At 40.7% G+C, this 13,011-nt stretch overlaps 1 protein-coding gene across 5 annotated transcripts in view; it reads right to left on the minus strand.

Annotated features, from left to right (window-relative positions):
- PRUNE2 (prune homolog 2 with BCH domain) overlaps nt 1-13,011 on the minus strand; it is a 128,566-nt gene that overhangs the window by 43,914 nt on the left and 71,641 nt on the right. For all 5 annotated transcript variants that reach the window (XM_064735199.1, XM_064735198.1, XM_064735196.1 and 2 more), the window contains exons 7-9: nt 9,996-10,154; nt 2,585-9,035; nt 891-1,689 (exon numbers count right to left, since the gene is read on the minus strand). In XM_064735199.1, the coding sequence (XP_064591269.1) occupies nt 891-1,689; nt 2,585-9,035; nt 9,996-10,154 (7,409 nt within the window). The remainder of the gene's footprint in view (nt 1-890; nt 1,690-2,584; nt 9,036-9,995; nt 10,155-13,011) is intronic.

The raw sequence follows: 13,011 nt of genomic DNA on the forward strand, positions 1-13,011 counted from the left end.
CAACCGAAATGTTGTGCCAACCCACCATACTTTCGCTAGTTTCAATGTCAAGCACTTGATATTTGATTTACTTTAGGCTCTACAGGTCTGATGAGTACTCATCTTCTGTTAACACTTCTGAAAATTTCTCTGTCCCTTGATGGCAGCCTGCTGTTTGCAAAGGAAGAGAGGTCAAAAACAGAAGCACCCTCTCCCATACACTGCAGTAAATGGAGTCAGGAGGGCCACCCCTCACCCCATCTGATGGCACAGCAGAGTCACTTGGCAGGAGGAATACTGCCAGCGCAGAGACTGCATGTCCACCCAAAAGCAGGTCCACACATACTCAATCTGCTTCAATCACCAGTTCAATTCCAACAGTCATAAATGCTCCTCTGCTCTGACTAGCGCTTGAAAATAATCACAAAGATCACAACTTTCTTTCATGCTTTTCCTTCCTCTACAAGTAGCACGTTTTTCTGACTCTGGGCCTTGACTTCCTCCTTTCTTCCTTCTCAACAGTTTTGCATTTGGCAGAGATAGTAGTTCACTTCAATCCCTCCACAATCTCATCAGTACCTGGCTTGGGCCTGTATATCCCAGCCATACTGTTTCATATTTAAAAGTAGGTAACACAATCAGTGGGACTTCACAGAAGGAAGACAGATTTATTCCTGCAAGAAAGTAACCTTTAAGTCAATTGCAAAACAACCCTAATTTGGCTCATATCAAGTGACAAAGAACCAACAATCTGTTTACAGAAAGGAAGTAATACATTGATAGTTAAATAACACTTTGCGTATTTCAGACTTGAATGTCTTGCCATCTATACATAATGGCACACACCTCAATAACATAAGTAACAAATGAACAGAAGACTTTTGAAAGAAAATAGGTTGATTTTTACTTACCCTGATTTTTGATTCAATTCTCTGTCACTGCTGAGAAGAACCATTTCCTCCTTCATTTCTTGTTCTGTTGCTACGTTATTCCCAAGCCTCTGTTGAGAATTTGTTTCCCATGTGCTATCACCACAAACTACCTGCAACTCTGATGTTCCTGCAATGCCCGAACTCACGTTCTCAGCAGCCAGACCATCTGAAGGAGAACAGCTTTCATGTTCAAAAGATTTCTGAAGGGGAGTTTCTACCTGAAATTCTGTCCAAGTGTCAAGAATCATTTCCTGTGCTACAACAGATGCCAGTTCCTCACCAGGATGTCTGGACCCTGATTCTGGCATCTCTGTCTTGGCAGAAATTTCTTCAGGTGATATGCCACTTATTTCATTTTGTCCCAATATAATCCAACCCTCGTCTTGCCCACAGCTTTCCTGTGATTTCCCTTCACCATCCATCTTCTGACACACAGCAGAAGAATTTTTCTCTTCTAAGTGAGCAGCGTCCCATTTAGTCCCACCAACAAGATGATCTTTGCTTTCATTTGAAATGGATATTGCCTGAAAACCATCCAAGGAGCCTGGTGAAAAGTCTTCATGAGATTCTTGAAATGCAAAATTAATTCTGCTTCTTTCAACGGTATCATTTGTTGCAGGTGTTTTTTCTTCCTCAGTAACATGGATGTAATCCATCTCCAGTGAAGGTGGGAGCACCTGCATCTTTACAACTTCTTTACTGTCTGTACTTTCCAGTTCAGGGCTCTTCTGGGAATTTCTCAGCTTTTCTTCTCTATAAAGTAGGGAGTCAGTGCCAGCTTATAAAAGAACAGGCAAAGAGAAACTCTTTTTAATTTCTGAATTACCGATTTAGTCACCATAGTATGCTTTAATCAGTACTGTGAGATAAAGCTCTTTTCACTTTGCTTTGCTCTGTTAATGTGTACTTGAATTTTACAACATCATCACCATCATCATTATTGTTAAAGGTTACACATTAACACGGCAATCATCCCCAAGGCACAAAAAATTCAGTATCCCATAGGCTAGGCCCTGTACAAACAACAGAAATTATATTACTACTTCAGTGTTCAAAAGCTTTAGATTGCCCATGATGCCTAAAGTTTTAGCTTTCATATTTTCCAGATTCTGTAGTGCATTAGTATACAACTCTGAACTCCATATACAGTGTCAGCAAGTTCTCTTCACAGCTCAGTCAGACAAAACAATCCTTTTCCAGCCTGAGAACCAAGGACACCATTACAGCCTCAGGCCCAAAAAGTGTCAACAACAGCAAACTGAGGAGAGGAGTGAACAGGACTTCATAACCTGAAACTGTAAGTGGACAATTAACCCCAATATTAAATGGACCAAAAATTTTTACATTGTGAAAACAAGTGACCAGTTGTACATCTTGGATCCATCTTGGGTGCATCTGGGCTCTTGTACTGCCCAAGATGCATCCTTTGAAGGCATTTTAATAAATACCTACTTTATTCCTTTAACTCTGTCTAACCTCTGTTCCAGGTAGCCTCTCAAGGAAGGCATCATCTGAGAGAACGACACTAGAGCTCTTTCCACAATAATGTTCTGCACATTAGGGAGACACACAAACTTCTCACTTCATTCAAAGCCTCCTCCTCATAGGCTTCATAGAAATACTTCCTCCTTTCTCTGTTCTATATATTTCCCCTGGAAAGCAGATTTTCTTACCATCACATGATCTTCTACCTCCACCTTGTGGTGACTCAGGATCGGTTGTTTCTTTTTCAGATTTTCCTGTCAAGAAATCAGAATCTGGGGGAGTTACTTCAGACAGGGAGAGCGATGGTACTGAGGTGCGATTTTCCTCAAGACACTCTGTGGATGTCTCAGACACCTTATCTTCAGTCATCAGGATGCCCTCTGCACCTTCCAGAGGAGCCAGCAGTGGCAATCGTTTTTCCAAAGAAACACTGTCATAAAATGGCTGCTGTAACAAGAGCTCACTGTTTGCATTCTCACTGCTGCCAGAGGGTTCAGCATCAAAAGAAGCAGAGGATGGAGGAGTACACACCATTGGTGATTGGTCATTGGGTATTTCCTTAAGCACAGGAACATAATTTTCAATTACAGCTTCATATTCTTTTGCTGTGTCATCGAACCGTTCATTATTTGAATCAGATTCATCACCTTCATGACCACCAGGTAGAAAGGACTTGGGAAAGAGTGTCCGTTCATCCTCTGACTTCCCTTCTGCTGCCTCACTGCCTAGCAGTGTCAGTATGTTCATTCCACCACATGTGCCTCCCAGGCCATTAGTCACTGAGGTGTCCCTTATACTATGTTCTATCCCTATGTCAAAGTCATCCACATATTCTCCTGACTTATCTAGCTCAACACCAGTTATAACTTCACCCAAGGCACTAATTTCTTTTAAGCTTTGTTCTTCCCTGTCAGGTTGACTGAAATCCATGGGAAGCAAAGGCATTTGAGAGGTCGCTATTTGAGCTGTATCAGTTGGTGCTCCTTGATGGCTTGCATTAGTGAAGCTTCCATGGAACATGTCTTTCACATCTAAGGATGTCAGTTTTGTAACTTCACTGGCAATTTCAGTTGATTCAACAGGGTCAAAAACCAGCTTATTTTCTAGACTGCATTCTTCTGGAATTGCAAATTCAGGAGGCTCCTGAGGATTAGAAGAGATAAGCTGATAGAATTCCCTGGCCTTTACTGGCTCATGGTCCTGGGGGCTACCATTTTCAGAGTGCATCTCATTCTGCATTACTAACTGACATTTCGAGTCAAAATCTGCCTCTTTATTCTCATTTGATTTTGTATGAATTGGCTGACTGTCTTTGTCTTCAGACTCCACTGCAACCTGAGAAGATGGGAGAGAGGCATGCTTAGCTCCATATTCCTGGCACACATCAGGACTGCTTGATGACTCTGAACCATTGTCTTGGTCACAGTGACTTAAAATATCAGGATTTTCACCATCTGATTTCAAAGTGACAATCTCCTCAGCGTAAGTCCACAGGTCAGGTTCCACTGAAAACTGCTGATTACTTCCTTGTGTGTTATCCTGTAAAATATCTGGGATAACTGCAGTTTGGGGAACTAATATATTCCATTCTGGGCTTGACTTTTCTGCCATTTCAAAAGATAAGTCTTCTACAGTGAAAGCACCTGGCATGGAGTTGTGCACTTCTACTCTTTCACACGTGTCTTCCTGTTGTCTTTGAGGAGTGAGACTTGCATTTTCCTCATTGTCTTTTGCTAGATCCAGTACAGTGATTACTTCAACTGGTATAGCTTGTTCCTCATCTGAAAAAGAGTTTTGTGGAGTCAGTTGATTTTCCTCATCTGTAGAAAACAACTGCTCTATCAACTCCCTTTCTTTTTTATCCAGTGTGAAAGAATCAAATCGATTGAACTGTGAAGTGTCTTCATTTATCTGACCATCAGGACTATTGATAGATTGTACTAGTCTTTCATTTTCTTTTTCATCAGCGTACAGAGGGGCAGGTGGATTTTCATCATTACTTGTATCTGTGAAATGTGCTTCTGTTAGTTCATCTTGTGAAGGTGAGCCACAGGAGTACTCTTTACTATTTCCTAGATGACTTGTTACAGAGTGACGTGAACCAGAATACTGATCTTCCAATTGCTTTTCTTCACAAGGTTGTGAACTCCACCAATCTGAACTGTTATCTAGAAAATCAGATGTTCCTACTGTGGATTTTGGATTAGTTCTTGAATCAGCTTCCAATGACATACTCCACCTATCTATAGCTTTTGAAGAATGCTCTTCTTTATCAGAAGTCAATGCAGGATCTTCATTCACTTGATACAAATATGAGTCTTCCCCACTATCTGCTTTTTCATTGAAACTACTCACCTGTGTTACTTCGTCAAGTGTTTCACAGGGGCCAGTAGTAGGTTGAGTATGATCAATAAAGCCAACAGACCCCTCCTCCTGCAATACTTTTTCGGCTTCAATTATTTCAGAATTTTCACTGAAGGTGCTTACCAGGACGTTCTCTCCCACCTTAGTTTTTGCACCTAAACTGTCTTCATTAGCTTCAGGACTTGTTGCATTGGACTGATCATAATCCTCTTCATTTTCAGCTGCTTTGTGCTGTTTGTTTTCACACACTGAATCTTCATTAATCAGTTCTGGACATGCCTCTGAATTCTCTGAATCCTCATTTACGTCAGGACTTGATAAAGAAGATACAGTATCATCATCTACATGGGCATTCCAAAAATCTAAGCTTTTAGGAACTTTGTTCTCTTCACCACTTGTTTCAAATCCTTCTTCATATTCATTCCTAAATTCTTGCTTTTTAAAGGAATCTGCAAGATTTTTATTATTTTTCATCTCCCACATATCCCTGCTTCTTTCATGATGACTAGCAACTGGAAGATCTCCCCACACATTCACAGATGTATCACTTAAGTCAGGACTTGTTCCACTTGAGTGTGTATAATAATTTATGGAATTACTCCACATATTATCTTCTTCCAAATAGCTTTTGATCTGTATATCTTTTGAAAGACTGCTTGTGGTATTTGCTATTTCAAGGACTTCGCTTGCCTCAGGACTTGTTCCAGGAGACTGCAAATCTTCACATGGCTGTGAATCCCAAGCAGTTTGGGGAAAATTGTCGTTAAGCACTGCAAATGGTTCTCCACAAAGATTAGCAGCAGGTTCTACATTTTCAGAGTTTTCATTTCTCCCAGAAGCTATTTCAAGTGAAAATGAATTTTCCACCACAGACACATGTGTAATATCAGGAACACTAACAAATCCAGAAGGATTTTTCTTAAACTCATCTGTGAAAGAATTTTCATTGGTCTTCATCAGTTCTAAGCTATTTTTAAAAGATAGTAAATCAGAATTACAAATGTCTGGATGGTTAGGAGTCACTTCATGTAAGCATTCTTGCCCTTCTCCCAGAGGTTCTTGTGGTTTATCCATCAAAGGAATTGATATGGCTTGGTCACTACCATTCTTTCCAGAGTCATTCCAGACACCTGAGCTTCCAGGTATTTTAGCAGAATTATTCTCAGGATTATCACTACCCTTATCAGAACTTTCAGAAGTACTTTCCATCTTGGGACTTGCTGCATCCTCTGTCACTGTAGCCTCTTTTCCAGCTTCCTCAGAAAGCAGCTGTGACATTTCACTATAATTGTAATTTTGTGGTAAGAGGTCATCCAAAAATTCATAATCTCTGCCTCCTTCAGAAATACTTGAAGATTCTAAACTGTTCTGCAACATGTCCTTTCTCTCTTCCTGGTTAACTGGTTTACTTTGATTGGAAAATGACACATTCTCTGTGATTAATACTTCCAAACTAACACTATTTCTCTGTTTTTCTGGGGAGGTGGCAACTTCAGTTGTTGGTTCATTTTCTTCCAAATCTCTTTTACCTGAAGATTCATTGCCCTCCTGCACTGGTTTATTACAAATGTCATCAATCATCTGCTGCCCACTTGTCACATGTGCTCTCTTAGGTTCTTCTCCTTCCTCAGAGATGACAGTGGCATTATCCCAGCTTTCCTCACAACCCTGCTCACTCTGTAAACCCCACGAGTCCAGCTGGTGCACGGAATCCTGAATACCCAGCTCTTCATCAATACTGGCAGTGGTTTGTGCTGCATTCTTACTAAGTATCCCACTCCCTAAGTCACATATTTTCAGATCCAAACCATTGTCATTTTCTGAAGTTGGCGTAGAGGTGTTTGTGTCTTCTACAGGAACACTGCCCACTGCTTCTGCCTCATCAGCTGCTCTCTGTCCAGTATTTAATTCATTCTGTGATGGTGATAAGTCATTCACTGTTTGATTATATGCCAGTATTACTCTTTTGCTTTCAGGTACAGGAAAGTTATTTTCACTGCTACATGTTTCAGTTGAAAAACATAGATCAGCTGTTTGTTCTGAATTAAGGCAAGGTTTAGCAGAGGCAGAAAGAACTGGCATTTCAGAATTTCTTTCTTGTAACTGGGTGATATTATTTAGGGGAGTGTTCCAGATATCTGTACTTCTAGTATTTGAAAAAGGCATATTGTTAGGAGATAACGGTTCCTTAGTTGATTTCTCAAGTACTTTTGACTCAGTCAAGTTTGTGTTCATGAATTTACCAGTAACTGTTCCTTCATCAAAATCCTTGTCCTCATTTTCTCTTTCATCTTCCACATATGTAGGTGATATATATGAATCAGATGTTGAATAATTGGTGTCTGGTGGAGAAACAACTAAATCTTCTGCTATATTTGATGAACTAAGATCCGAGTTTTTATATAAGAAGGTATCCTCCCAGGGCACCACTACTTCTGTTACTTCTTTTCTGATGTTTTTATCATACATATTCCAGGTATCTGTATTTTCAAATTGTTTTGGTCTATGTTTAGGATCACCAAATAAAGCTTCTTCCCCCATGTTTGGCTTGGAATTATTTTGCATATTGTTGAAAACAAAAGTTATATTTTCAGATTTTCCATGGTCTTCTAATGAATAATACCTTCCTTTATCCCACACTTCTGGATTTTCAATTTCATTGTCCACTGTGATTTCTGAAGCATCTGATAAACCTGTTTTTGATACAGCCCATTCCTCAGGAATATTCACTGATTTTAACTCTCTATCTAGTTTGGGCACGTTCCATACATCTTGTGAGGATTTACCAGCATTTCCTTCATCAAACTCAGTCCAGATTTTGTAAGAGTCTCCAGCTAGCTGCCTACCTTTTCCTTCACCGCTACACCATGCATCTGACATAACAGGTGTTGGCTGGCTGACCTTCCACAGGTCTGTAAAGCTCTCCACTTCTTGCTTTGTCTCATCTAAAGAAGCAGTTTGCAAACATGAATGTTCACTGTTTTTCTCTTGATTCTCATGGTTCCAGTTATCTTCTTTAAACTGATTATCCCATAGACCTGCTTTCATATATTCCATTTGCTTTGGCTGTTTTTGGAGGAACACAGAATCTGAGGCTCTTCTATCAGTATGTTCTCGTAGCAAAGGACTTTCTTTAGAATCTTTCCATAAGACAGGACTCTGAAATACAGATTCCTGTTCACTTGAACTCCATGCATCAGCATTTCTGGAATCTAGATCAAAGCCATCCCACCAGCTGCCATATCTAACACGAGACGGAGAGTAATTTGTGCCCTCTATTTCATTAATTTTTTTTATGACATCTTGTGAGAAAATTAAAGGCTGCCCATTATCCAATGGTGAAGTATCTACAAGACTATTCATGGGAGTTGGTGGAATTTTTGAATCAGCAGATTTCAATGCTTCTGGTGAAGAAGAATCACCTTCAACAAAATCAATCAAACTTGAAGTTTTCTCACACATTCCTCCTGGATTCTCATCAAATTCAGCCAGATTGTCTTCCTCAATTTTTGTCTTAAGTAAGTCAGTTGAATACTTTACTGCAGCATTTTCTAAGAGATTTGTCTCATCAAGTTTTTTCTTCAGAGTGAGCTGATGCCCTTCTGAGGAATCACTATTGAGAAAATAGTCATCTGCTGGGGAACAATCAACAGAACGAGAAGATGACTCAGATGGAGCTGTAACCATGGGCGCTAGATCAAAATTGAAAAGATCAAAATTATCGCTATTGCTTCCTGACTGAGACTTTTGCTCTTCAGCTACTGCTCCTTCAGGAATAGGGCTGTAGGAATCAAAGCCAGGCAGAAGACTGTGATGTGAAGCAGCCCCTTCTGCAACAGGGCTGTCATCACTAAGAAAAACAGAACTCTCCTTGGAAGACCGGCTGCTTCTAATGGTAGCCAAGCCACTGTCTGGACTCACAAGGTCTACATTAACATCAATGTGGGCTTGCACAGACCCATTCAGATCTTGAGGATTTTCTATAAAATTGGCAGAACTGGGCTGTGGTTCTACATCAGAACCATATAACTCCATAATACCAGAAGATCCTTGTGAAAGTGGAGCACTTCCAGCAACAGCTTCAGTAGAAGAAGTTCTACTGTTTGATACCATTTCTGGTTGCCTTCTATTTATAACTTCCTTAATTACAAGAAAAATTTGATCACAGGTCACTGAAGAATTTTCTTGATGATAAATGAGAATTTGGTCACATTCACATTCTAGAGGATTCAGCTCCAAACAAGGATTCTGACATTCTTCTAATTCACAGCAGATCTGTTGAAAAATGGGATATTTCAGAAGTCACTACAGGCATAGACATAAGGCACATATTTGACTACTTCATCATGTAATACAGCCATACCTATCTCTTCCTATTAACCTATTGCTTGGTCATTTCACTGTAGCATCCTTATTACAATCCCCAAATAGATGATGCATTACAAAAGAGAATCAAGACAAAATATTTGCTATAAGATTGGTCAGAAATTATACCACTTGACTTTTCGGTTCACTTCTGGTTAGAAAATCCAAAATGTTTGGTTGTTTCCTTGAGAAATCTGAGTAAAATTCATGCAATTAATTAATTTGTGAATGTACTTCTAGAATGGGGTAATTATATTAATAAAATAAATTAATGCATTTATATTGGCCTTGAAAACCATGGGATCACTTCGCCTCCCAATAACCATAAGTTTTCAAGACTGACAAAAAGGTTCAGAAAGTTGCTGCTGAGATAGTCTCTTCCATCTGGGGATAAATACAGTTTTTAAAAATGGGAAGCACTTAGCTCTGGACAAATGTACACAATAATAATAATTTGTTTTGATTTCGGAGTTTGAATTCTTTAGGAACAACATATACATATATGAGTTCTGGTCTTTACCACTTAACAAGGTCTTTGCTTATCACTCATTGCCAAAGACACATTTGTGTACAAACCCAAGTCAAAACTGGGGAAAAAAACATTTTAACTGAGTTGAAAATTCTTGCCCTTTCAGTATTTCTCCTAACCTTTTTCTATGAGCTTGGTCTGAAGCAATAATAAATATCACAATCTTTCATTCTCTTACCATATAAATAATGCAGCCATTTCAAATAGCTGCTCAGTTGCTGGTCAACTGTTGCTATGTTTTGAAGCCACTTAATTAATCAACATCTTGAGATAGACTACTTAAAAAAACCTCAACATTTTTTTTCCAGGAAAAACATTTGATTCTTTTTCCAGGTACTTACTTGATTGCCTAGCTCTACATTTTCCGAGTATACTACTACTTGTCGTTTTGTTTGCTTCTCATCTGACAAACAGTTGGCCAAAATGACAAGTACATCAAACCCATATTTATCTATGAATGCTTTCAGATCACCAATGAGATTCCTGTGTAATATGCAGTCCTGAAAAACATTAAAAAATTAAAAGAAATGTCAGCAACTTTTCTAGTTCTTTTCATCCAAATATGTTGTAAAAATAGCTGTAAATGTTAAAAAGCATCAGCAGGTCTAACAAGCAAGAAAATTCCATTTCACTCGTCAAAACAACCATGTACCTAATAAAAATCAAGAACCAGTCCCATAGTTCAGTAATGGAAGAACACTAGCATACTAAATGCAGGTTTTGCCTTCCTAATCTGCTGGTGAAACATAATTCTTACTTGTTCCTGCTACCTGGTTTTGCAACATTGATTAAAAGCACTCCAAGCTCTAGTATATACCCATGACAAAGAAACTGGGCAAAGGGAGTAGGTGACTTACACGGATGAGAATGGAACTTCCAGTAAAACTCAGACTCAAGAAAGAAATATACGCAATGTGGAAGAAGGGACAGGCCACACAGAAGGACTCTAGGAACATCGAGTTGCAGGGATACAACAAGGAAGGCCAAGACCCACTTGCAACTGAGTCTGGCAAGGGACATCAAGGACAGCAATAAGGGCTTCTACGATTTTATCAGCAGCAAAAGAAAGATTAAGCAAAATGCAGGGCCGCTGCAGAATCAGATGGATGTTCTGGTGATGGAATACACAGAGAAGGTAAAATTACTGAATGTCTTCTTTGCTTGTCTTTACTGTTGAGACCAGCCCTCAAGAGTCCCAGACCTCAGCAGTAAGAGAGGATGGCTGGAGAAAGGAAGGCTTCCCCTAGGCCGTCGAGGGTTAGGTTAGAGATCATGTAGGCAGACTTAACACCTTAAATCCATGGGATCCAGCCACAGATAATGAGAGAGCATGGCAGATGTCCATTTGCTGCTTTCCATCATCTCTGAAAAATCATGGAGAATGGGAGAATTGCCTGATGATTCAAGGAAAGCCAATGTCACTCTTGTCTTCAAAAATGATACGGAGACCTGAGAAACTACCAGTCAGCCAGCCAGCCAGCCTGCCTCACCTCAGTTCCTGGAAAGGTGATGGAACAGATCATTCTGGAGATTATCAAAAAGCATATAGAAGACAAGGTCATCATGAACACAGGAACAGTAAGGATGGATTCACCGAAAGCAAACCAGATTGGACTAATCTGATAGACCTCTGCGATGGCATAGCAGGATGGGTCGACAACGGGAGAGCAGTGGACGTTGCCTACCTCAGCTTCAGCAAGGCGTTTTTTTTTTCCTGTAACATCCTCATAGGTAGGCTCAGGACATGTGGGTTAGAGGAATGTAAAGTGAAGTGAATCAAGTACTGGCTGAAGGCAGAGCTCAGACAGTCATGATCAGTGCAGCAGAGTCCAGCAGGAGGCCTGCAGTCAGTGGTATTGCCAAAGGACCAGTACTGGGACCAATCCTACTCAACTTGTTTATCACTGACCTGGAGGAAGGGATCAAAGGCACCCTCAGCAGGCTTGCTGGTGACTCCAAACTGGGGCAGTGGCTGATCCACCTGAAAGCTCTGCTGCCATTCAATGGGACCTTGATCACCTGGAGGGTTGGGCACAGAGAAACCTGGTGAGGCTCAACAAGGGCAAGTGCCAGGTCCTGCACCTGGGGAGGAACAGCCCCAAGTGCCAGCACAGCCTGGGGCTGACCTCCCACAGAGCAGCTCTGTGGAAAAGGACCTGGGACTCCTGGTGCATCACAAGCTGTCCATGGGCCACCAGTGCCCCTGTGGCCAGGAGGGCCAATGCCATCCTGGGCTGCATTGGCCAGAGTGTGGCCAGCAGGTGAGGGAGGTGATCCTCCCCCTCCACTCAGCCCTGGTGAGGCCATTCCTGGAGTGCCGTGTCCAGTTCTGGGCTCCTCAGCACAAGGGAGACAAGGAGCTACTGGAGAGGGTCCAGGGGAGAGCCATAAGGATGATCAGGGGTCTGGAGCTCCTCTCTCATGAGGAGACACTCTGGGAACTGGGATTGTCTGGTCTGGAGAAGAGAAGACTGAGAGGGGATCTCATCAATACACAGAAATATCTCAAAGGTGGGTGTCAGGAGGATGGTGCCAGACTCTTTTCAGTGGTGCCCAGAAAAAAGAGAAGGAGCAATGGCCATAAACTGAAACACAGGAAGTTTCACCTCAACAAGAGGAAGAATTTCTTTATGCTGAGGGTGGCAGAGCATTGAACAGCTGCTGGGGAGGCTGTGGAGTCTCTGGGAGACATTAAAAGCCCTCCTGCACGTGTTCCTGTGTCACCTGCTCTCAGTGACCCTGCTTTGGCAGGGCACTTGGACTGGATGATCTTGAGAGGTCCTCTCCAACCTTAACAATTCTCTGATTCTGTGATACTGGTCTATTGCTATTTCTTGAATAAAACACAGGTTTTTGTTAGAAAAATAAATACTTTATGAAATTTGTCATGCCAATATTTCATCTAAAAAAACCAAACATTAAAACAATAGTATTGAGAAGCAAAATTCACAAGCTAATTTAATTTTGCAGTCCTTCATATGTATCCATGATGATGTTACCCTATTGCAACACACAATTACCACAGACTGCTCCAACAGATCCCCTTGCTCCTGTACTTTGAATTGTGCAAATCTCAAAAAAAAAAATACACACACACACACACAAGTAAGAACTGAGGCAAAGTATTTTTATATTCCTTCTATCGAAAAAGTTGTCTTCTTTCACACACACCCCACACCAAATACACAGGAGGTAAACTTTTATGTTTTCTATTCTCATTAATTCTTGGACTAGCCCACTTACATAGGACTTGAAACATAAACCATACATCACCTTTCTCAGCTGAGAACATAATGCACAAAGTATAAATATCTTTTTTCAAATCTCACATCTGATAACTACTGCTCAATAAAGACG

The sequence above is a fragment of the Zonotrichia leucophrys genome, chromosome Z, assembly GCF_028769735.1.
Source record: "Zonotrichia leucophrys gambelii isolate GWCS_2022_RI chromosome Z, RI_Zleu_2.0, whole genome shotgun sequence".
Classification (NCBI taxonomy): domain Eukaryota; kingdom Metazoa; phylum Chordata; class Aves; order Passeriformes; family Passerellidae; genus Zonotrichia; species Zonotrichia leucophrys.